This window comes from Perna viridis, chromosome 1 (assembly GCF_037379345.1).
Source record: "Perna viridis isolate PV_CMFRI_1.1 ecotype Kerala chromosome 1, ASM3737934v1, whole genome shotgun sequence".
Lineage (NCBI taxonomy): Eukaryota > Metazoa > Mollusca > Bivalvia > Mytilida > Mytilidae > Perna > Perna viridis.
In genome coordinates this window covers 13,378,151-13,405,908 of record NC_142445.1, presented here as the reverse complement: position 1 = coordinate 13,405,908, position 27,758 = coordinate 13,378,151, and the positions used below count along the sequence as shown (strand labels likewise).

The window sequence follows — 27,758 nt, the reverse complement described above, 5'->3', positions numbered from 1 at the left end:
AGCCATTTAACGGTACATTACCAAATTCACTGGTTATTTCAAGATTTTCTACATTAAAACTGAAACATCTGTTGTGTAAGAATATATTTAATATTGGAATGGCAAGTCTTGCAGTTAGTTGTTTATGGATACTTTTTTAAATGAAAGTCCCTTTACCAGTTATATGGTAGTTTTGTACAGACATACTTATTTATAACCATGAGATTTAAAATAATGCATTTCTGTCTTAGATTTCCTACTGTGAATAAATGAATATTTCTTGTTTTTGTTGTGTAAATTTTGAACTAGACAGTCACTGCATGCAGAACTCTAGATCAATGGTTTATTGTATCTAAAGGTGTCAAAAAAAACATATACAAATGCATTATACACCAGTAATTGATTTCTTGCAAGTTCTTCAAAACTAAAGTCATGAAGACATTATTAAAAAAACAAAATAAAAATCAGAAGTGACATAGATATACGTGTGAAGATTTGTAAAATCACATTGCACAAAAGTGGATGGATTTTTCCAAGAAATATTATTCCAAAATGGAAAATTGTCATGTAGTTTCCACTTAACACAAAGGAGCGGCATTACAAAAGTTGATAATGGGAAATACGTCAGTAAAATGGCAGAAAGTGTCTGGAGAGAGATCTAATTAGCAACAATCACGATTGTTTACTGTAATTGTGAAACACAATGTGTGAATGAACTGCTAAAGGGTGAAAACTATATTCATTAGGTATTGATGCTAATGAAGGGTACAATACTCAACATCAAAATCATTTTAGCAGTAGACAGTCAGATTGATATCAAGTAAATGATGGAAGAAGAACATAAAAAAATTCAATACTTTCAGAGTGCTCCTAACTCAGAATCTAAAATCTACTCAAATTGACATGATTTAATACAGAAAAAGATGTTTTAACTGAAAACTTATTGTAATTAAAAGTAAAACTATGTTAAAAATACAAATGCTGATGTTTTGAGATTCTAGAACATGTTTGGTTTTGAAAGGTTTTGACAGTTCCACCATATCTTAAAATATGTCCTGACAACCAACGCCAAATAATTCAGACATTATATAACAGACGCCCTATTGTAAATACATGTAATGGTAAGACCAGTGGCATTGGTAAAAATATGGTTGAAATACCATGTTCCCTTTTTTGCAAAGAAAGAGTAATGGTAAAATTGTATACTGTGAAGGTACTAATGTTTGTGGGATATCATTTTCATGGTTTCTTTTGCAATTCTGTTAAATCACTAACTTTTAATCCAAACCAAATGTAAAAATGATGTCCAAAAATTCAAAAAGCCAAGAAGTCAAACAATTTGGACAAACCCTGAAAATGGAAACTAGCTCACAGCTATGAACTGATAGCAAACAGTAACCTAAACACTTCAACTAGCTCACAAAGAGAATGCCCCTTGTTGCTTCAATGAAGCATAATAACAAAATTTAAAAACTGGTAGTTCTAGGCAACAGTCAAAAAGCCAAGAAGGAAAGTGGCAATATCAAGGCAAAAACCGGCATTGGAAATAACTGTAACGGTCCTGACTTGTTACAGGCATTTCCAATGGAAATAGTTGGTTAAACAAGGTTTTATAGCATGCTAAATCTACCACTTCCATTAAGATTAAAATCATTTCCAGTATATTACAATACAAACAGGCAGCATTCCCAGTATATTACAATACAAACGGACAGCATTTCCAGTATATTACAATACAAACGGGCAACACAAAATTGCCTACTGGGCTAGGTTAGTAACATCAGTAGTCAAAACAGTACCAGAAGATATACAGATGACGTTCAGAAGACTTACATCATATTAAATTTTTAATTTTGATTACATCCACTTGCAGTGGCCAAACAATTGTTAACTTCACCAATATACATCTACTTATGATGCTTCACCTTCCTATAAAAGTTTATTTACTCCATTGTAGAACAGTTTAGGTGGGTTTCAACATGAGTAAAACCCTTAAGTTTGGTTATCTCCCTTTGCAGGCATCATATGATGACGTCCAACCTTCATGCACATCAAAATATGATGCTTAACTTTTGAAAAAAAGTTTCATCAAAATCCATGAAGCCACATAGGTGGAGTTGGGCTTACATGGTTTAAACATGTACAGTTCTTAAGATAGCATATCTATTTAGTAGACATCAGGAAATTATTATCTTCCTTCATGCACATCTGATGCCTTTACCTTCCTACAAACAAAGTCTATTGAGCAGTTAAGCAAATTTGGGCTTACCAAGTTTTAACATATTAAACCCTTGAATCCTTTTGTATGCATCAGACAATAACTATTTTCCATACGAAGGTCAATTCTATATTCCTCTATTAATTTGTTTTTGTTATTAATTAAGCCTTCAAAAGATTCCTAATGAGCATTTCAGGCTTCATCTAAAACAGGACCAAATTACATCTCAGAAAATCACTTTTAGTAGTCAAGGCACTGTATCTATTAGACTTTAGTGACTCAACATATTTACATTAATTTAAGCAATGCCTTAATATATTTGCATTATAAGGTCATCAGTATAACCATCTGTATATATATAAAAGATTATGAGGGCAAATTATAAAGCATACAATGAAACAGACATTATGACATCAATTACGGCAACAATGAAAAGTTTTATCAAGGCCAAATTAATCTACTGCAATATATACAAATAGCATTAAGCTTAAAACGAAAAACATCAATAAAAACCAAGTTAAACTTTTAATACAATCCCCCACTTACTGCCAGGGAAAATAACTGCTGTTATATCAATCTTATGGGAGAAAACATCCATTACACTGCAAATTTTATGACTATGGTCTTTTAAAACTGCAATCATTAACAGTTATATGTCTTTTTTGTATGGAAAGAGCTTTAAATGGTTTCAAGTTGGCACAATACTACTGTAATCTCTGAAATTGCTATTCATACATGCATACATCTGTAAAAATTTAATGAGGTATGAATATATGTTTGGGTAAGGAATTGAATTCTTTAATATTCATTTGAAAACAAGAGCCACTAGAAATTATATGTGGTGTTATTTTTTCAAGCTCCTTGAAATAAATTAATGCAATACTCAAGATATCAGAAAAAAGACCTGAAGTAAAATAATTGTGTTTTTTTTTACAAGCCATTACAGGGTAGGCCAAACCACAAAATTTGGTTCCGAACAAAAAGGAGATTTCCATCAATGTGTATACAGAAAACCTAAAAACCATGAATTCAAAAATCCACTAACTTGTGTTTCTTCCCTATTCCACGAAAATTGGTATCCATGAATTAAAGAACTTTTTACAGCATTTAAAAACATTACTTTTAATAGAAAAATAGGATATACAGAAAAGGACAAAGAGAAGAACCAATTTTTAAAAGCCCCTTAACACCAATGCCAATGAATTGGAGTGCATTTTTACTACTGTAGAAGTAACCTCATATGTAACAAGAAATTCTAATTGGAGAATAACAAAGGCCTCATATAATGTCAATAGGGTGCAAGTATGAAAGTGTTATCTCAATGAAAAAAAAATGGACAATCAATATACATACGATAAATGTGGAAATTTTGGCTTTGAAGTAATTTTTGCTAAACTCACACTCACAGTCAAGAAATACCCCTGAAAATTACTCCAACAGGAAATCTGGTACGGAAGTGAAAATATCTGACCACAGTATTTACCCCTACACACAATTTTTTACCACAATCACAAAATGGTAAAATAATACCATCAAAATTTCCATATAGACAATAACTTTTTTCATGTTCAAGTAAATTTCTGCACTACACATCAACTGACCTTTACTATCTGATGACCTAAATTGTTATCATCTGGGTTGCTCTTCTCATTGAAAACAAATCTCATGGTTTTCTGCCAATCAACTCTTTGTTCTCTTATATGGTTATCAGCAAGACTAAGCCAGACCTGAAATAAAATAACCAAAAGTAACATTAAATTCCACTGCATGTGACTTGTGCCAGAATATATCAAACTTCAGAGTACACCCTGAAATTTCAAAAATAAAAATAAATTCACTATACATCATATTTAAACTGCAAAATTTATCTTCTGATTCAGGTCACTAACTGTAATCTTTTAAAGCACAAGATACATATGTCCCTATTTATTTCAATGCTTAAACTTCTATAACTGTGACTGCAGTATGACATGAAAACATAAAAAAAAACAATGAATGAAAATGTTTATCAATTATCCTTAGTTTGATCGAATAATTGGTCGTGGTTTTCTGTCATACAGCATTAATTTGTACATTTCAGAACAAAAACTTATAATTTACATAGTACTAGTCCTGCATACTGAGCTTTCACCAAGTGTGGACAGACAGACAGATGGACAGAGAACAGTATTCCATAATAAGCACATATAAGCAGTACCTATTCAGCTGGTGAAAGTTTTTATTTTTTTTTTTTAAAGAAAAGAAAATAATATGCCATTAGAATTAACCAATTCTTCTATAATATTCATAGGCAAAATTTTAAAGTGTCCATAACAGCTTTAACAATAGATGAAATAAATCAAATACAAATATCTATTTCCAATATCCTGGCCTTTAATGAATACATCTGCTCAGTGTGTTTTCTCATGAGACCACAAAAACAAGTAAGAAATAAAGATTCAAATCAAAATGATGAATGGAAAGCCAATACAGAAAAGAACCTTCATTTGTCTGAGAGGTTTTTCTGTTTTCTTTGCACTGGTTATGGCTGTAAATGGCCCTGAATGGAGTAACACAATATATAAGAACTGATGGCAACCAGCTTCAGAAATTTAAAGGCTAAGATTTCTACTGAAATAGACAATTTGATGACCTCTGGCAGTGAGGAAGCTTCATATAAACTGTTATTCAAATTTGATAGTGACTGCAGATGTATATGCATGAACAAGATATGGAAGTGTAATGTAGTGATGTTAATGCGACTTCACACTTAATAGCACTGACATAGCATGAGTAGTTCATGTTAAACTGACCTAATCAGAAAACTTTTAAAAAATCTTAACAGAAATTTTAAAGTCAATAGACTGTGACTGTTTAGGCATATGCATGAAACTGATATTGAACTGTGATGTAGTGATGCTAATGGAACTGCATGCCAAATATGACTGACCTAGCATAAGTGGTTCATTTTAAACTGACCTAATAAATATCTACATGTGGACCCAACAATGATGCCAGAAAAGCAATACTTAACCCTTAGTCTTTTGTCGCGGGCAAGATAAACACTAAAGACAACATGAGACATGACTACATTGTTAATGCAAAATTAACACTATGCCTGACTCTTGTTGGTTCATACAATAAGTTTAAAACTGTAAAAAAATTCAACATGGTTTTAAACTTTCACACAAGAATGAACGTATGTTTAAAGTGACACCATGAACTAGCCCTTAAAAACCTGTTTAGAACAAAGCACTTCAATGATGTCATAAGTGAATATAGACAATATGATTAGAATAATGTAACAGTACTTTTATTTGTGGGTACCAATTTCCATAATAAAGGGGAAAATGATCAGTTCATAGATTTTAGAAATTGCCAATTTGAAAACTCTTTTCTACTAACTAATAGGGTAATTTCCTTTTTGTTGGGAACCAAATTACATGGTTTACAAAACCCACGAAAACCACAAAAAAATGGGTAACCCACAAATAATAATAAAACAGTATACATCAGAATTAAAAAAATCAAAATACATTATCTACCCACTTCTAAGTACTGTAAAAATTGCACTTTCTTTTTTTTCAAATGGGAGTCAAGGAGACTGCTTATGTAGCCTACAGCCGGATAGGAAGGGCAATTAAATTGAATTTTACAAGCCAAGTGTGGGTAAAAAAATATCATTTACATTACTTTTTGGCATATTTGTCCAAAAGGAAATCAAAAAGACTAGTCATGGGTGACTCATTGAATTTTCTTCATCAGGAAGTCTTGAACATAATATTGTCAAAAAAAAAAATAACAGATGCGTTTTGATACTTCCCTGTTTGATAAGAGAAAAAATTTTAGAAATTTCCTAAGTTGTTCTAAATCACTGCTCTGACACTAAGCGCTAATGCAACAAGGCTAATGCTGATTATTTACAATCAATTTTTAGATTTTTCACTCAATTCTACTACAACTATTAAAACTCAGGGGGTTAGTGTCCCACTAACCACTTCCGGATCAAATGGCCACACCCCCGATGTAGTACCAAAAACACACTGAACCTAGACCTATGCATTGTAAGTGCATCATATGTGTGTATTCTAACTAAAAGTAGTCAAAATAAAGCTGAGAATGTGTACTTTAAAATCATATATGTAATTTACGACAAAAGTGTATGAATATTGTTTATATGTGTGAGTAATTTGCCTCCATGCTGTCAGTTAGCAGAAAAGGTAAAAATTTTGATTTTAAGTATATTTTATTCAAGTAAATTTTGCGAAGAATTTCTATGGACATCGTACCATTAGAGTATTGATTTTGAAAGCCTTATTTTCCAAGCTTTGCAATGGTATGCAACTTTAAGGTGTCATTTGTACCGGGAGTTCACAGTGAAACATTGAAAATTACTTGTTTAGCATGTAAAGTAATGGAAACGTTATAAGTGGCTAGTGAGACCTAGAGATTTTGAAATTAATTTTCTTTTAGATAAAAGTAACGTTAAAATTTTATTGAGTTCAGCAAATACACTAAAATATTCTTTTAACTACTTTTATTCATTAAAAAATTTGTTTCTAATTTTTGGGGATTTTGTACCAACATTTCTGGTAATTCATTAATTTTTAATTCATGAATTTCATTAAAGTATGGGTATCCTGAATTCCTAAATAACAGATTACACACTGGATACCTTTTTCCTGAAGCTTTCTGGGATACCCATTGGTAACCTAGCAACAGCTTTCATAGCATCTTTCCATTGGTCAAATGCACTGTCTCCAGGTGGAGGCTCTATACTGAACTTCATCCTTGTATCTATTCCTGAAAGAAAAGTTTATGGGTCTTAAAAAACGAGTGAATTTCATACAAGAAATTTAAGTATACAAACACATCATTGCTTACAAGGCCTTCAAAAATTGGGCCCTCATAATCAAATGAAATTTCTCAATTTTTTCTTAATTTCGTCTATGTCTTTATTAATTTTTTGTTCAGAAATCTTTTCTGGTTCAGTATAATAAGCCTGTTTATTACCATTTTCAGTTACAAATCAATTGATATCATACAATGTTTTCTTTAACTCTTTCCTTATTTATAGACTTTGTATTTGACATTAAAAAAAAACAACAAAAAAATGTGTAACTAAACAACAATTCAATTATAACTTTCCCCAAAAAGGAGATACAAAACTGTCTCTCTAAGAAAATAGATTTCCCAGTAGAATACATTGATATATTTTTTGTCTAATCTAGCTTTAAATATTCATGAATAAAAGATTCCCCTTATGCTCATAAGAGTACAAATGGTCCATAGAATTCAAAAAATATAATGCTGTACCAAGATAGACAGCAGTTAAAAATATTGTACATATGCATTCTGAAATATCAAAGATGAACTAAGAAGACAACCTGTGAAAGTGTGCTATCAATTCACAATAAATCACTAATCAAAACAATAGACACAAAACAGAACCATCTTCTATCATGATTTGAGAGATGTATGGATTTACTAGTTGAAACAATCTGACTGTCCAGTAATTAGTGTTCCTTTCAAAAACCGCTTTATGTTCCTTTCCTAAGCAAACCTCTGCTACTTAATAACCAAATTCTTAAATTTCCACTTAAATCAATAAGATGCTCCACGGAGTCTTAGCACCCCACCTGGGTACTTGAGTGTCCACAACTGTCCATGCAATGTATTGAAGAATGGAAATAAGCCACAGAAACCAACTGAGCTATACAAAAAGTGAAGGCATGTAACAGGTATTCAATTTGTCAATTTTGCCTGGTTAATTGGTTACAGTCACTCAGTATTACAGAAGTATTGGCAATAATGCATATTCCATTAAGGTTGTAATGCAAACTCCAGAATGGCCACAGATGCCTGCTTAATCAAAAGCTGAGTCAGGCAAGTAAACCTTTGGTCCAGGTGAGATAAAAAGGAGTAATTCATGAGTAATTCATGAGTAAAAAAAAAGTTTGAAAAGGCCTAAGAGACACATTTTTCAAGAATAAATCCTGACAAAAAGTTTAAATGAAATGGCACAATCAAATCTTACAGCTATAGTTGATTCTTTAATATAGCAAAAAAACAGATTTCTAAAATGCCATGTAAATATAAATTATAAAGCTTCTAAATCACTTGGTTACCCAGTAAAACCATTTTTTCTTCACAGGAAAAAACAAATCTCATCAATGTAATAATTTATGTCTATTCAACTGTTGGGAAAGTCTTACAATTAATGTTTCCTTCCCAACCTATCAAGAAACTGTCAGAAACATTATCACTACAGAGCAAAAACTTCCAATTTCCAACCCAATCATGGCAAACCCGATCAAAATATTGTCACTCAAACAGGGTTCTTAATAAAACATCTCTCAGTTCCAATTATTTATTTGATTACTTTCCCTTTCATTCAGTTAGTGGTCTACTTCTTCCAAAGTTACAATGTGATAAGAAAAGGGAAAAAAACCAAAAAGATTTCAATCATGCAATTGATTTGAACACTGCAATAGAAAATTGAAAAAATCATTTTTTTCATTTGCCTGAAGGACTCGAACATGGTTTATTAAGCAGCAATAAAGTTTAAGATTTAATTATTTCATTGCAATTTTTAAGTTGTCAGATAAGACAAAGTTTAAACACTAATGGGTAAGAAAACAATTATTTTTTTCTGGATAAAAAGAGGAGGCCACTTCAAAGTTTCTCATGTCTTCAAATTTAGGTTCCACGGCCAATTTTTATTCATCTTTATATAATATTAATCAATTTGAAAAAGAAAATAAGACACACATACCAAAGAAACCATAGATTTAAGGAGAGTGACTGGTTCTTTAAACATTTAAGAGGGTGCCCATGCAAACCTAGGCATTGGGTGGCACATGACAAAAAAATGTTCATCCATTTCATATTATAAATGCATCCCAATTTGATTCACCACAACAATCAAAGAGAAATAAATTAAATAGGAAATATTGAAATTCATTGAAAAAAGATGACAACTCTTTTATTTTGTGCAAAATTTGGTTGCTTTGTTAGAGAATTTTATGAATTTTATTAAATAATTATTTATTGAATCAGGAATTTGAGATTTTATCCTGTCAATAAACAGTTTTCTCACAACTTTGAGAAAATTTCAAGTTCCAAATTCATTTAAAGCCAGCAAAAACATTTAATTATAATGATACCTTAATCATGATAAAAAAAAATTTGGAAGGATAGTCAATGTTCAATTTTACAAAGCTACAATTAACATTAACATAGAAAGGTTGATGACTTTGGAATGCAATGACAATATACAGTACTAAAATCTACCAAAAACACCATTGTTTCATTGATTCTTGGGTAAAGCATAATTAACTTATTCTCTTATCAAGTGATCCATTACATTTATCTATAATTTAACTGGATAAAAAACACAATTGAGTTATTGTTTTGTTCTATAAGTATATGTTCTATAGAGATTACACTTTTGTTTGACAAATAACTACATATTTTGAAAGGAAAATTGCATTGTGGGGAAGACAGGATTACACATAACTGAAAATTATAGATATGTACCCTGACATCAAATGGCCCAGTCTTCCATGACATTGCAGAGATCAGTTGTATATCAATGACAATTAACAGTTCAATCATTAAAATGGTAATATTTCATAACTGTGTGATCTCGCGATTTCATAGCTGTGTTATCCCAGTCATTTCAATGATATTTCATAGCTGTGTCATTCCAGTCATTTCATAACTTTGCCATAGTTGCCATTTTAAAGCTGTGTCATCCCATTCATATCATAGTTTTGCCATAAATTCATTTCATATCTCTACTAAAATTTCAATTTCATAGTTGTGTCATTTCAGTCATTTCATAACTCTGCCACAATTGCCATTTCATAGCCGTGTCATCTCTGTCATTTCACAGCTCTGCCATAATTACCATTTCACAGCCGCGTCATCCCAGTCATTCCAAATCTCTGCAATAATTGCAGCATCCAAAATCACTTGCAATTTATGACCTGTCTTTATCAAAAGCCACAAACCAAATTTAAAATCAATCCATCGGGAGTTGAGAATGTTGCAACAAAATCTGAATGTACCAACAGCAGGATGGACAAGGTGACTCCAATATTCCATCCCCCTGTTGAGCAGAGGTATAATATCATAATGATGTATCCATTGTCCTTTCATACTTTAGACATAATGGAGATATCATATTTCTACCTATGATTTCTATAACTATGTCATTTATATCCACTACAGCTACATATATGTCTTAGCTAGAGCTGCCATAATTGATACTGCTTCATAGTTCTGCCATTAATGATTTTTCATAACTAATTGTTCATTGACTTTCATGTTTCTGCCAAAGCTGCTGTTTAAAAACATGTTTAATTCAATTTTATCACTTCAATTTAACTGACATTTTGTCATAATACTGTCGTCAGTAGTTGTTTTAACTATGTGTGTTCATTGACATTTCTTCAGTCATTTCAATGCTCTAGCTTCAATAATTAATATAATTGTATTTCTCATAATCTTGTTAATACTGAAATATACATAGTCATTCCATAATCAATATTAATAATGTATAACTATTTCCATTGCCATTTCATAGATCAGCTGACATTGGCATGTTGTCACAATTCTGTTTTTAGTATTATATTTTAACCATATATAAGTTATCATTTCATGAATAACTGCCATAATTGACATTTTGTCATAGTTTTGTAATGTATAACTTTCAATATCAATGTATTGTTGACATTTCATAGTTTTGTCAACAATGTTCTGTCCACATTTTCTTTATAACAATGTATTCAATATCATGCAATGACAGTGTCATTTAGGTCATTTCAAATCACTAGCTGGCATAGTTAATATTTTGACATTAATTTCATCTCATTACTATGTGTTTATTGTCATTTTATAATTATGTTTGTACTTCATAGCTCAGCTGTAACTGTTGTTTTGTCACAGCTTCATCATAAATCATTTTCAATAATGACATGATCAATGACATTTTCATGATTCTTATGACTACATGTACATATGTGTGTGTGTGTGTGTGTGTGTGTGTGTGTGTGTGTGTGCGTTTATTTCATTTAAAAAGTGCATCATTTCAATTAATTCACTGTTCTATATGCCATAATTGACAATTTGTCATTTATGGAACATCATGATTTTGTTATCTTTATCATTTCCTTATGATATCTTTACTGTTTTTTTTTTTATAATTACATCTATTCATAACTCATAAAAAATATGTAATTGGTATTTCATTAATGATTTTTTAACTATGGATTCATTGACATTTCATGACAATGTGTAAATTGCAATTTCAATCAAAGTTCTGCCACAACTGTCATGGTTATTCATATCTGATTATTATACCTTCCTGGTTATTTTATTTTTTTCATCATTATTGATATTTCATAATAATGTGCACATTGCTATTACAAAGCTTTGTCACAATTGTCATGCTGTCATTTCTGTCATCAATACTTTTTGATAACTATGTATGTTTGTTAAATGACATTTCATAGCTTTGTCATCTCTGTCATTTCATATTGCTATCTTCAATAATTAGCATTAAGTTATTAATCTGTCATAGCTACATGTACATCTCAAAATTATGTTTTCCCTGGCATTCTTAGTTATGCCAATATTGATATTTTACCACAACAAGTCCACTGACAATTCATAAAAATTCTGTAACTGGCATTTAGTCATAGTTTTGTCATCATGAATTCATTGTTATTTCATAGTTACAATGTAGTGTCACTACCGATAATTCATAAAAGTATATAAATTTATTTATGAGAATAAAGATACATAAATGAAGTATACAAACAATGTTTATATTACCATCTTCTAGCCCAATCATAACTGACATGTTATCCTAGTTTTGTCATATTAATTGTTATCGCATAGCTATGCATTCATTGCTATGTCATAGTTAAGTGCTTACATGTACTTATTCTTTATAACTATGTGATAATTGCAATTACATTGTTTTGTCATCTCAGCAATTGTCCTTAAGCATAATCAAGGGAACCAAGATTCTAGCAGAAATCAAAAGAATGTAATCCAGGGACAAAGACCAGACATGGAAAACAGACAAACACAACAAAGAGCACCAAGTAACTAAAATAACACATAAAAAGTAACAAAAGTAAATGAGCAACTTGGACTGTAAGTATGGAAAAGGAAAAAAAAATCCTTAAAAATCAGAATATGAAAAATATAGTGTAAGGAAAGTATGTTGAGAGGTTGCTTTGGCAAATTGGTGATGTAATGAATGGGAGATCAAATAAAGAGTGGAAGATACAATGCTTCTATGGAGATAAACAAGAGCACAGATAAAACACTTTGGAAAATTCAATGAAGAACATGAACAAAATCATGTCAACATAATAATTCTCGACATTATCAGTATTTTAGTTCACAAGATTTATGTTAGAATTATTTATTTTTAAATAAGATAAACTAGATTTATAAGCATATTTACTCAAAGAGAAATTGTAACCCATAAGCAAACTCACAAACACTCCTATTATCTGGGAGATTAATCATAAATAGTTAGCATACTGATATTAAACAGACATCACAAATACAAGTAAAACCTTTAAAAGCTAGCTTGTGACGCAAGCAATTCGAGATGTGCTCCTTTTCAGCCAGGAGACCGTTAACTTTCTTATGAATGCAGCGTCGTATTTTAGTTGAGATTGCCAAATTCATACGTGTCAAAAGTAACTTTTACACGCAAAATGATAATAAAACATCCATAAACGTATAAAGAAATTATTTATTTGACATTCAAGATTCATAAGAAACATCGTATACCCGTAAATAATTTCGATTCGTGGGCGTTTAAATATAGCAAAAATTTACATTCTCCCAAGAATAAAACATTTCATGATAGTGTAAACTGTACCAAACGTTTTACCTAGTTCAAGAATATTTCATCTTATAAAGATAAAAAAAATATCAATTTAATTTTTTTTCCTCTTTCAAAAACTTTTAGATGTACAAAGACTCCGCAGCATTTAATTGAATAGCATTGAGCCACATTTTTATTTTGGACAATCTGAGATTGTTCACATTAAAAATCGCTTGATGAGCAGTAGAGTTGTCATATTTTTAAAGACACGTCCATGATATAATACACATAAGTATATGGAAAGAATCTTACCTCTTCTTTTCGACACATCACCATGTTTTGGTGACCAAACTTGATTTAGGCTCTGGAAAATGTTCATCTTTCGACACTCGTGGTCGATATCGTATAAAATCCTTTTGGGAGAAACGGAACGAGATATGTAATTAATAAGCCTCAATCGATTACAATTCTTTTGATCATCGTTTTTAGCGTTAATTTTCAACAGAGTAAACACTAAGTTCCCTAAATAATATTGGAAAAATCACGGAAAGTATCCAACAGTTTCTATCGGTACAAACCATTGATTTAACACCAAACAGAATATTCTATGAATGAAAACTCAACGCAATATTCCATGAAATTGTAAATATGTCTTCTTTTGGCACACGCCAATCAATCGATTTCTTATTATTAATTCCCAATCTTCGAACACTATCCAAGGACTGATTTTTAATACGATTGGTACGTAAATAAAATTTTCTTAGAATGTTAATTAATAATTAATCTTATTGACTATGGACAGAAGGTCGCGAAAAACCAACTTCACATGAATAAAAAAGATTCCAAATCAATATGTCAACACTTTGTCTGAAGAATACATCAACACTTCGATCCGAACTGCGAAAAACTAGTCAATACACTAAGACCCACACTTTCCGCATAACAAAACTTTCGAGTCGTCCGAAAGGTCGGGTAGTAGTTACCTGTTCGGAACATTAATGTCCGCGTTGACGTGAATTATAAGTGATAGGACTAATTATTCAGTGGGAAATATAAGTCCCTTAGAATCAATGGAATTACTAATGAATTCGTGGGAGGTGACCAAAGCTTTAAGAGACTGATTTAAGATCGATATCTCTGTCATGTAATTCAAGAAAAAAATATGCGTCGGTGTTGTTTCCATGGAAATGGTTCTCGTTGGAGTTCTGTGAATTAAAAAAGCGTGTATTATCTTCGTCAGAATTCTCATGAACCACAGACCTTAACACGAACTTCATTATCTGGAATTCTTCATTGATTCATATTTAAATGATCCGTTGAAGTAGCTACGAAACCCCGGTCAAGACCAATGCTGCTCGAGTACATCATTTAATAAAACAATGTTTTATGACAGGCGTCAATAGCATGAACTAGAAGTACTTACAATTTTAAATCCGGTGCCAGTTTTCCGTTTTTATTTACTTCAGCAATGATCAAGTATTTACAGTTCCAAATCATATTGTTCCGTACATTGCCAAGGATTTTGAGATTATCGTAGTCTTAACAATGGATTTTAATCATTACCAGTCACAGAATATTGAATAAAAACACTTGAATTTTTTAGAATGTCCTCATTGAAAGGCCCAGGTGAAGATGCATGGATGGCCATCGAGTCTATACTGTGTGAAAGGTACGTACTTTTATAGCCAGTTAATGTATTCAGTAAAACCCACCACCTTACGTTTTTACCATTTCATATGAATTTGTTTCATATTGCATCAAGAAAGTTTAAATCGGAGCACCGAAACCGAATGTATTACATATATTACACCAATTACATTTTCGTGCAGGTCCTTATTACTGCTCGGGCGTTAAACCCCAACAATCAATCTTTTTTTGTAAAATTCGGTAACCGTCTGAAATGTTGGTTGGAAAGATGTGGCTTTCCTTGTTGTTTAGTTTAAAAAAATCATTTTTGACACCCGAAATTGTTTCCTTTTTACCGTGACTTGATGCCATCCTAGCGTTAGTGTTAGAGTATGTAAAAGCCTAATTACAACGATTTATGACTACTGTAGTTAAGCTCGTTCTATCTAAGTCCCCAATTATACTACGAGTATCAAGTCCTGCAATATGCAACAAAGAAGGCAAATCAACAGTTGGGGATGATAAAACGAAGTTTTAGTTATGTGGATAAAGATATGTTCTTAACACTGAATAAAAGTATTGTATGCCCGCACCTGGAATATAGAAATTGCATTTGGTCAGGTCTACAAAAACTGGCAATTCAAATAGAAATGTCCAAAGACGTGCCACAAAACTGGTTAGAAACACAAGTCATTTAAGCTACTCAGATCGCCTAAGATACCTAAGAATTCTCTCGCATCAATACAGGAGATTAAGAGCAGATATGGTGGAAACGTACAAGTTCATAAACAATATCGACCATGTCCAACATGAAAAAATCTTCCCTATTTGAACAACGAATACAAGAGGCCATAAGCATAAAATTTTCAAGAAAAAAATATTAGGAAATATAACTTCTCTCAAAAAACTGTGGATGTATGGAACAACCCACCAACAAACATGGTTGAATCAAAAACTTTCAAAAGTCGTTTAAATACCCAGTGGGGAAATCTCGAAATAAAATTTTCACCGGATGTTTATAGACCGGAAGTAAAACCAAACCATACTAAGCTATCTAGCCCAGATTAAACGGTCTCAGGACAAGGTTGACAAGGTAATTGTCAACGGGACTCAACTAGAGCAAAAATCAGCCAGTCAATACTAAATTACCTTAGGTTCAGGATAAGTCCCAACCAAAAATCAAAATTCAGTCGCAAACGTAAGTTCGCTTTCAATACCGAATACGTAAGGTGCTGTCTAAAAAAAATTTGATCTACCTATAATCCAAAAAAATCCATTACCAAAAACTACATTTAAAACTGAGACTAATTTTCAAATGGAACAAATTTATAACCTTGACCAAATACTGGAAGCTCTAGGCAGCATTGTTTTCATTCACAGGCTGTTTCATGTATATCATTTTTTACATTTGTCTAAGAACATCATTCCTTGTTCGTTTCTAGTTTCTTCTGACAAGAATAAAGACCTTTGACGACCAATGCGAGGCACTTTGTAAGACATGGACAAAGGATAGTCGTAAATGCGACAGTAAGTCGGTGCGTCAGATTTATTTTCATAAAAAACAGTTCACTTCAAGCAATGAATGCTGACAGAACTACTTAACTCAAAACATTGTTATGATGTTTTACGTTAGACAAAACGGAGCCAATTCTCATTGCAGATTAGATGACATATAAACATGACCAAGAGTAAACTAACATAGAAGATTAAAAATTCAGACTCCCAATCGTCTACTAAAATTAAAAAAATATGTTGGCAGTGTCAAATTAAAAAAATATGTTGGCAGTGTCTGTTAGCTTTAAGTCCAACAGCCACGATTTTCACTAGGATAGACTCAATATTTTTTTTTTAATTCACAAAATCTTGATAAAAATCTTTTGAAAAAGGATTGGAACGAACTAATAATTCGCCTATTTACGGTAGATTTTTATTTTGCTTTGTTTGCTGGTTTCTTGAATTGTTTGTTTTGTTTGTTGTTAAAAAAAATGAATGCTGTCAATTCGCAGCACTTCGGCCGGATAGTTTGTATTTATTGCAGAGTAATCAAAGCTATCACCAGTACTAGTATGCTCGAGGTAATTCAGTTTAAGCTGTTTCTACTGCAGTACAGTCATCACTACTAGTTCACTGTGGGTAAGGCTGCTCTCTGTAGATAGAGTTGCTCCTATTGCAGTACAATCAAAGCAATCATCAACTATTAGTATATTTTGTGTAAAGCTGCTTTCATTGCAGTAATTGTAAGCTATAGTAACAGCCATCACTATACCTATACTACTGAAAGCTGCAACCATTGCAGTAGTCACAAATGTATATTCTGGCTACAGCTGCTTCAACTGCTGAGCAGTCAAAGTTAACAGGTCAAAAATTCAATTTGTTTCCTCATACCCAACCTACCCATATAATTTACCTATCCAAATAATTTTAAATATTTTTTTTTAATTTTCAAAGCATTCTGAACTTCTTTGATGATAGATTTTACAGAACCAGATGAACTTCTGGGGAAGATATATTTTCCCTACCTAAATATGGAATGCCAGGTGGTAGTGTTGGATAAGGGAAGACAAACATTGTATCATCAATGCAAGTATACTCTGAATGAAGCTGCTTCCATTGCAGTTCAGTCAACACCATCAGTACTTCTAGAATACTCTGGGTAAAGCTGCATCTATTGCAGTACATTCAAAGCCATCATCACTATTAGTATACTCTGAATAAAGCTGTTTCCATTGCAGTTCAGTCAAAGCTTTCATCACTACTAGTATACTCTGAATAAAGCTGTTTCCATTGCAGTTCAGTCAAAGCTTTCATCACTACTAGTATACTCTGAATAAAGCTGCTTCCATTGCAGTATGACCAAAGTTATTATCACTACTATACAGCTAATATATAGCTAACATTTGCTTCAAATGCAGTTCAGTCAAAGCCATCATCATTTCCAGTATACTGTGAATAAAGCAGCTTCCATTGCAGTTCAGTCAAAGCCATCATCATTTCCAGTATACTGTGAATAAAGCAGCTTCCATTGCAGTTCAGTCAAAGCCATCATCATTTCCAGTATACTGTGAATAAAGCAGCTTCCACTGCAGTTCAGTCAAAGCCATCATCATTTCCAGTATACTGTAAATAAAGCAGCTTCCATTGCAGTTCAGTCAAAGCTATAATCTGAACAAGGCTGATTCCATTGCAGTATGATCAAAATTATAACCACAACTATATAACTATTATACACTCAGTAAATTTGCTTCAAATGCAGTGAAGTCAATGCTAACATATATAACCATTATACACTGAGTAACCTTGCTTCAACTGCAGTAAAGTCAATGCTAACATCTTTACTAATACATTCTGGCTAAAATCGTTACCATTGCAATACAGTCAAAGCTATGTTCACTTCAAATATACTCCTGGAAAAGTATTTTCCATTGCAATACAGACAAAGGCTTCATCACTACTTGCATACTCTGGGTAAACTGTTTCCATTGCAGTAAAATTTACAATCAAAGCTATCATTTCCAGCATACTCTGAATACAGCTGCTATCACTGTAGTACAGTCAAAGCCATCATGATTTCTAGTATACTCTTGGTAAAGTTGTGCATTGTAGTACAGTCAAAGCCATCATCATTTCTAGCATACTCTGGGTAAAGCTGCTTTCATTGTAGTAAAATCAAAGCCATCATCATTTCTAGCATACTCTGGGTAAAGCTGCTTTCATTGTAGTACAGTCAAAGCCATCATCATTTCTACCATACCCTTGGTAAAGTTGTTGTCTTCGTAGTAAAATCAAAGCCATCATCATTTCTAGCATACTCTCAGTAAAGCTGCTTTCACTGAAGTAAAATCAAAGCAATCATCATTTCTAGCATACTCTTGGTAAAGCTGTTGTCTTTGTAGTACAATCAAAGCCATCATCATTTCTAGCATACTCTGGATAAAGCTGCAGTCCTTGTAGTAAAATCAAAGCCATCATCATTTCTAGTATACTCTGAGTAAAGCTGCTGTCTTTGTAGTAAAATCAAAGCCATCATCATTTCTAGTATACTCTGGGTAAAGCTGCTGTCACTGTAGTAAAATCAAAGCCATCATCATTTCTAGTATACTCTGGGTAAAGCTGCTGTCATTGTAGTACAGTAAAGCCATCACCATTTCTAGTATACTCTGAGTAAAGCTGCTGTCAATGTAGTAAAATCAAAGCCATCATCATTTCTAGTATACTCTGGGTAAAGCTGCTATCACTGTAGTAAAATCAGAGCCATCATCATTTACTCTGGGTAAAGCTGTTGTCTTTGTAGTACAATCAAAGCAATCATTTCTAGCTTACTCTTGCTAAAGCTTCTTTCATTTTAGTACAATCAAAGCCATCATCATTTCTAGCATACTCTGGGTAAAGCTGCTTTCACTGTAGTAAAATCAAAGCCATCATCATTTCTAGCATACTCTGGGTAAAGCTGCTTTCATTGCAGTACAATCAAAGCCATCATCATTTCTAGTATACTCTCTGTTAAGTTGTGCATTGTAGTACAGTCAAAGCTATCATTATTTCAAGATGCTAATTTTTGTGGATTAGAAAATATACACAAGTTCGTGGATTCTTGAATCTGTGGTTTCGAGGTTTTCTTTGGGAACAAAATTTCGTAGTCTGGCCTACCAACAAAAACCACAATAATTGGTAAACCATGAACAATAGTACTTTCACAGTAATATTGTTTCTTTTAAATTGTTTGGTTTTATTCTGCTCTTTGTAAGTTTTATAACTTCTGACACTACATGTGTATACCCTCTGTTTAAGCATTTTTAAGGTTTACTCAATTTTTAAATTATCTTGAGTGATAACCAGCTTCCCTTATAGAAAATATACTAAAAATAAGATATATGTATACCTTGTAATAATGTGTGTACTCAATGGAAAAGCTATCATTGCAGATTGGAGATAATTTGAGGTCATTTTCATAAATAATCAGCACAATATCAAACAACAAAGCTATTCAAAATTTAAAAAATATACTCAACTAATATCTTAAAAGAAAATAGTAAATGTTACACCTATTTTCACCAGTATCTAACAAATCCAATCTTTATGCTATCTTCAGCTTAATATACCTTTAAGATCTTTAGTCAGGAACCATTTGATTTTCTGGAGGGAGCTATAGATTATTTTCTGAGACAAACTATTTTTTTTTACCTTGAGCAAGAATAACTTGCATTTTTTTCCAGGGCCAATAAGTTAAATTTTTTTCCACATTTTCCAGAAACAAACTTTTTTCCAAAAAAAAATCCATAGCCAAACCCCCCCTTTTCCCCTCAAGAAAATCAAATGGTAGCTGCCTTATACACGATGTAACATTGGAACAATCATAACATTTTTAGTACATGTTATCTTAGGTTACTGGTATTATTCATTAATTAGGTGCTAATAAAATTACATCTTATAAGACAGAAAGGAAATTGGTCACAAAGCCATTATAGCACTGACTACCATGCTTTATTTGTTTTTGTTAAATTTTTATTATTGTTAAATAAATTAATTTGAGATAAATACTGTAATCTGATTGGTTAAAATAATTTTGTTAAATCTCAATGGATAAAAAATATTGACACGCCCTTATTCAGTTAAATTCAGAGCTACTTTTCTCATGTTTAAAGATAAAAATATGTTTTAAAATTAATTTATAAGAATTGGCTATGATAAAAATTTTGTCTATTGAAAAATAACATACATTTTCAATGTGCATATTTGTTTTTTGCACTTCGCGCAATAAACAATATGCACATGGAAAATTATGTTTTTTTCAATAGACAAAATTTTTATCATAGCCAATTCTTAAATAATTTAATTTGATTGTGTAGTTCTCATCTTGGCAAGATAAGTTATTTTCCATAAACTAACTTAGAACTGTGATAGGTTATTTTCCATAAATTAACTTAGAACTGTGACGTCATTAACATTGATCAGACAGCAGTATGCAATTCGAATAATTCCAAACTAAATATGGCTTTGATGAATGGACAAATCTTAATATTGACTTTAATCGATCAGAAATTAAATTAAAGGAGCTGAGAGTATAATGAATAGAATAACATGTGCACATATTGTTTTAATACTTGTGATTGATAACTTTTAAACTAGTTGGAGCTGCTTCATGGAAATACTCCACCTCAATTATCTGTCACCTACCAGTGCTTCACTTGTACGTCTCATGTTGTGATTTCCTATATAAATATGAAGCTACAAATGATTCCAACTTTTAAATTGTACATATAATAATTAAATGTACTAAATTGTCATGATATAAACTTGGATGCTGTGCTCCAGGTAAGGCTTAAATGAAAAATCTGTCTCTTCATATAAAACAATGTCCTTATAAGGATAATCAATACAAATTCAACCTTCGACCTTAGAATCACTCAGAGCCTGATTTCAGTATCTTTAACTAAAACAAAATGCTTATCTGTTCAAAGCTCACATTTTAAAGTTTTATAAATCATGATGAAAAATAAATCCTAGCTGATGTAAAACTGTAAAAGGTATAGTTCATTTTAAAAATATAAATACATTCAACTTCAAATACTCTTATAGGTTACAACTGACTCATATTACACCATGTTACTATACCATCACATGGACTAAACTAAACCTTATATAAGTACTATATTTATTACTGTCCAGTTCATGTAGTTATTCAATGGGTTTATTGCATGATTGATTTGAAACATTTTATTGAATGGAATTTAAAACATGTATTGCACAACCTGGTTAAAAACATTACAAATGTTTAATTTTACAAGTAATATTTTCAAATACTCACACAAGAACTCTTTTTTGTGTATAGGATACATGTATATCCTTCAATATATATATATAGCAGGGATCTGATGGGCTTTGCCAATGTTGCAGTTTAAAATTTTTTATTTGATCTGGCAACATAAATATCCAGTTGGTGATTTTTTTGGTGCCTAAGTTTTGTACATTAAAATTGACATGTAGTTTGTCATCAAAAGGCATCCTGTCCAATCATAACAGCAAAGTCTTGTTTAAGTCAATATGATGCTTTTATACTTGAACTTGTAATTTTTGGTTACTTAGTGATACTACATGTACATATAATGTATACTACAGAATCAACCACCATTTTGTAAGCACTGCCGATAACTGTTGTTAATGGACAGATCTTAATTTGCAAATGACATTCAAAACAGTATTTCCTACCAAATATGGGTTATAAAATCTTATAAGAGCTGACAACACAATGGTCTATCCATTAACTTGATTCAGTAAAACAACTTGACATTAGATTTCAAAAATGACAATCACCTTTTCCAATATTAACTTCAAAATAGCATGCAACTACTTAAGTCACTATTTGAAACTTGTTAAAATTACACAAATTTGTCAATGATTTTCTCAAGATTCTGACGTCAATGAAAACTACAAAATCAATTACACAGTTTTATGTTCTTTGTTCGTTGTTGTTAATACTTCCACAACATATGGATTCATTACATACCACTTTCCATAAAAAGATTAAAATATTGGTTAATATGTCAGTCAAGATATGACTTGAACCTATTTCTGGGAAAAAAGGTGCATTGAAATCAGTATCTCACATGAGCAAGAATATGGATATATATAAACTTAAGCTGAAAATTTGTGTTCACGTCTAGGTAAAGGTTAGTAGAGCAATACCTAGCACAAAATGTTCCCTTTCTTTAAAATATTCCAGAACATCTAATGTATCTCAAAGACTGACAACTCTACATAACCCACTTATTAGGGATCTCACTTACCACTTCTCTCCCGTGCAGGTCCGGGTGTTAAAAGAATAGGCCTGCAGCAGCGCTAAGTTTGTCGTAAAAGGCGACTAAATAGTGCTCAGAACCCTAGCCGGGGGCTAGGGCACTCTGCCCACAGAGCAACTGGGATGTGTGCCCCAGGTGGTTGAATGGGTACCCCTGGCGTGTTACATGCTGGGGTTGTCAAGCTATAATACGGAAAACCTGACCGCAAACCATAGTGGTGCACCGTGTTGGGAAAGATGCCACATTCCTCGCACGTTAAAGAACCCTACTGTGGTATTCTCTCGGAGTAGGAACCATAGGGCTCCCCCACAGGAGGCTAAATTGCCCAACCCTACCCACCTCTCCCTATTTCCAGTGGCAATCAAAATTTGTCAACCCCATTGTCCTTGTGTCCCATCCCTTTTTCATTTCATCATCATTTCATGTTCATTTTATCATCAATTTCATGTTAATCGTCTGAATATAGCTGAAATATTGCTGCTCGGACGTTAAACCCCAACAAACAAACAAACAAACACTTACCACTTCAGGGTCAAATGGCCACTTTCTATATACATGTAGTACCAAAAACACACTGAACCTCTATCTATGCATTGCAATAGCATAGTGTGCACATATTTTGATCAAAATAATACTTTAAAAATCATATTTGTAATTTACTACTTAAGTGTATGAATATTGTTTAAATGTGTGAGTACTTTGCTTCCATGTTGTCAGTAAGCAGAAAAGGTAAAATGTGGATTTCCAGTTTTATTTATTCAAGTCAACTTTGTGAAATACTTCTACAATCATTGTACCATTAGCATGATGATAGTGAAAGCCTTATTTTCCTAGCTTGGCAATGGTATACAACAATAAGATGTCATTTGTCCTGAAATTCACAGTGAAACTTTGAAAATAACTTTTTTTAACATGTAAAGTAATGAAAATGTTAGAAGTGATTAGTGAGACCAAAATGTGTTTTATTATGTAATGAAGTTTGAAGTCAATTTTAACTCACTTATATACCTTATATATACTGTAAACCAACTTGCATGCATTTTAATAAGCAATTTCGCTTCTGCTTATTTTGTGAGTAATAAAAAAAATGTGAAAATACATTACTACAAATACATCTCTTGACAACAGATGGCATTTTTGGCGGAGTGTTAGAAGAGAAATTAAATTGACAGCCCCAAAAATTAGACTGACCTATTTAAGGCCTAAAACAATTACTTGTTTCGGCCAACCCTTAAGTTATTTGGTCATTTTTTACAAGCACTATTGAAGACAACCAGTCAAAAACTTTGACAAAAATGAAAAAAGTTTTGCCTTGTTTTTTTTTTTTTTTTTTTTTGAGAATGTTAGCAAAAACACAGGTATTTTTTATTGGCCTAGTACTAAAAAATAGATATCTGCAAAAAATTATTGGTTTACAGTCGACCTATAATTCTATATATATATACAGTAGTACAGCATATACATGTTCTTATTACTGATTTTCTTTACATTTAAGTCATCCTAGTAGGCAGGAAAGTCCAGCCCATCACCATTTATTATTACATGTAAAGTAATACAGGTTAATTCACTGGTAAGACAAATCTCAATAGGAAATCATATTGAATGCTAACCTACTAAGTACTTTACCTTAGCAAAGTTTAGTGCATATTACAACTGAATTTTAACTTCAATACTGTAATTTTACTACTTACAAGAGATGAGATAGTATAATGTCACTGATGTATTTATTCTGTTTTCAGGACCAGACATTTTGATGTGACATGAAATCCATATATAAAATGTATAAATTGTATCTTTACAATTAACTTTGAAGAGGTATACATAAAATGCTGTCATGTCTCTTATTGTGGTAAGTGGATTAATTTTCTTGTACTGAACAAAAGCTTGATTCAACATGCTGTGAAAATACATACAAACGTACATGTACATCAATTTGTGTAATTTGTCAAGATTTTGTAAATCTTTGGACTATAGTTTATTCATTTGGGCAATTAAGTGTTCAATAACAATTTTACATTTTGTTGTGAATTGTCCAAACTACAAATACCAAAATATTGAAATTCCATGAAAAAAATCTCCAACAGTACCTAATAAGTATACTATTAATATGATTTATTTTTTTGGAAAATGAGAGTTTGTACAGAGGATAGTATAATTAACTTCACAACATGGATAGTAATAAAACATTGTAATATTAATAACAGTATTTATGTAAAAATGTAATTCTTTTTTATTCAAAAAATCTAATCTACTAGTATAAGTAAAGTACATGTACATGTGTATATGTCCTTTCTATGAAGGGATTTTTTTTTATTAAAGTTAATTTGTAAGTGAGGAAAAAATAAATAAATTTCTTTAAAGTCAAATATTTTTTTGAAGGACATTATGGTAGCACTCAACAATTATTCATTAATTTTAAAGATATCCAATTTGGTTTTCAATAAACCATTGGCTTTTATATCAAAAACATTATTAGAGGGAAATAACTCAGAATTCTTTTAGGTTTCAAATATTTTTCTTCTTCTTGTGTTCATGATGTACGTGTATCATTATTTGTAAATAATTATACCACCCACTTGAAAAGCTAGAGGTATAAAGTAATCGTGTCGGTCAATTTGTCAGTCCTTCTGTCTGTCTGTCCCCTCTTCTAATCTGCAACTCCTCTGAAACCCCAGAAACTTTCCCCAATTCTTCATTACATGACACAACTATTCACCTCCTATTTTGTTTTCCATCTGAATGCTTAAATCACTTCTGGGGTACCCCATATGGTTTACTGGGGAGGAGAGCAGGGAGTTTCACCAAGTGAGCTTTGCTCTCAATTTTTCTAGCTTTTTTTTTAATAATGCCCAAAGAATTAATTTAAAAGTCTGAAATATCTTTAATATAAAATACCAGCAGTGAACCTTCCCTACTTCTGTAAACATATATCACTTTCATCTGTGGCAACATCCCTTCGGCACCTGCATATGGAGTGTTCATATCACAACTCATATGTTATGCCAGAGCTTGCCGAAACTACGCAGACTTTTTGTATCGTGCTAGAACTCTAACAAATTTGCACCTGGAACAGGGTTATGTTGCTACAAGATTGAAGTTATCACTACAGAAGTTCTATGGTTGTCATCATGAACTCGTGGATCGTTATGGTGTATCCATCTGCACCATGAAAACTGATTTATTCAATGGGCCGTGGTTTTCCTTTCCTCATTTGTCCTCCCCGGACTTGACTTTTTATGAGCAACTCGGCAGGTGTTTCTAGAAAAGCAGATGACGCTTACCCTACCGGTGCACCTGGTCCATGCTCCCAGGTTTTAGTTGAGTCCGAGTTGCTCATTTGTTTTTGTTACTTTGTATGTATGGTTTTAGTTACTTATGTTCTTTGTTACGTTTGTCTGTTTTCCATGTCTGGTCTTTGTCCCTGGATTACATTTTTTTGATTACCGCTATAACCTTGGTTCCCTTGATTACTCTTTTAATAAAACTGTAAGCTTTGACATAAACAGCAAATTAGTCTGCTTATGTAACCATTAAAAAATCTAGAATGAATTTTTATTTTATGTAAACTTTTTCCCAAAGCCTAAAGTCATGTACAAGTTATTCAACATTTTGACAAAAAAACAGGAAGGAATTGGGTTCTTGGATTACTAGTACATTGGCCTATATACACATTTCACCAAGTTTTTAGCATTGTAGTCAGACATCTTAGATATTTTTTTTTAATTAAGCATGATTTTGAAATTTGAGTTACAAAACCCTGTATCTGTATGCAAATAAGCATATTCTTTAACTCCTACACAAACAAGAGCAGCACTATTGGTGTTTCACCCAGCAAAATTCTATTTTTTCTCTTTTTGTAATAATGACCTTTGATCCACTGACCTAAAAAGAAGTACGCATCTGTTTTGCCACTCAACCCTCATCTCATAGACCATTGCAAATTTCATTTAAATCTATCCATATAAATCATTTTGAGGAAACCTCAACAGACAGAAAATTATGTGGAGCAACATATAAAAGAATTCTATAGCCTTCCATTTTTTTTAACTTACTCATGTACACACTTGTTACTATGTGCAGCATCAAGGAAACTTAAATACTCACTTCTTTTTTGAGATGAAGCTTGTAATATAGCTGTCACAATATCAAAGTTATGCTGCAACTTTGCTAATCGCCTTTCTCTTCGTTTCAGTTGGCGGACAAGTCGTGCAGACATACAGTTGTTCCTATACTGAAGTTCTGATTTCATTTTCCTTAACTGGTCTGTACCTGTAAATAAAATTTATCCATATAAACAGATTAGTTTATAACATAGAGGAGACACCGAAGACCTGCATGTGCATCTTTTAAATATTTGACCGCTGTGATACAATATGTACAACTGAAACTTGAAGTGTATGTTTTCGTATAAAAATAAATTATTCATGAATTTAATACAGTATATGCTCATCATTTCCAGTTACATGTACATATAGCATCAGTGAAAGCAAAAGAGACAAACTAGTGGATTCTTTGTTATGTATTGGAAAAGGAAGGACAAAATTCTGATTTCTAAAGTTTAAATTACATGTATTGCACATGTAGATACTATACATGTACATACAATGTACTTACATTCATAACTAATGTGTATATAATTTATTTTGAAAATATATGGGAATTAATCATAAAATTAATAACAAGTCCACATATAACCATATTTAATGTGAAATCAAGTCGCAGTTTGGAAGCAATGAGAACCTGATTTCAGTCTAACAGGAAGTCACGTCTTTCAGAGCTTCCTATACAAAGTTCTGTATTTCTATATCATCATCACTGAAAAGCGTTAACTACATGTATATGGTCTTCAATAATTATTTAAATTCAGAAACACATGTACATTTCTTTGTTTCCAACATGCAATAAGAGTAGGTCTTTAAAGATTGGTGTATGAACACTAAGTAATACTGATCTCACTAATTATTAACAAGAAGCATCAAGAAGTGACAAAAGCCATCAAGATGGCCAGAAAAAGCAATAGGAAGGAAAAATAGTGATAAGACCATTTTTGGATATATCTACATGTATATATTCATATACATCCTCTTACAGGTTTCACCTGCCTCATATTAATACATACACTACTGTCAACCAAAATTTTAATTTCTCCACTCCTCACAGTGGAGTGACTCATGTCCTCCACAGTGACTCCACCAAAGTAAAAAATTAGATCAATTGCTCCATTTCAGCAGTTTTCAATATTTTTTTCTGTCCTTTACTGGAATGTTATTAAACTCATAGAACCAATAACTATACCTTTGTATAA

The 27,758-nt window shown here is 32.0% G+C and overlaps 1 protein-coding gene and 1 long non-coding RNA gene across 4 annotated transcripts in view; one reads left to right on the top strand and one right to left on the bottom strand.

Moving 5' to 3' along the window:
• Window positions 1–27,758, bottom strand: part of LOC148627323 (TBC1 domain family member 30-like) — a 59,605-nt gene that overhangs the window by 30,968 nt on the left and 879 nt on the right. For 2 of the 3 annotated variants that reach the window (XM_088571351.1, XM_088571360.1), the window contains exons 2-4: window positions 26,558–26,722; window positions 6,852–6,979; window positions 3,799–3,924 (exon numbers count right to left, since the gene is read on the bottom strand). In XM_088571351.1, coding sequence (XP_088427477.1) covers window positions 3,799–3,924; window positions 6,852–6,979; window positions 26,558–26,722 — 419 coding nt within the window. Of the gene's footprint in view, window positions 1–3,798; window positions 3,925–6,851; window positions 6,980–13,343; window positions 13,625–26,557; window positions 26,723–27,758 lie in introns of those variants that run through there. The other variant, XM_088571370.1, reaches the window with a different exon arrangement.
• Window positions 13,899–26,785, top strand: LOC148627324 (uncharacterized). Its single transcript, XR_015920525.1, has 3 exons — window positions 13,899–14,700; window positions 24,193–24,302; window positions 26,646–26,785. It is a non-coding gene; the product is annotated as an uncharacterized LOC148627324 (long non-coding RNA).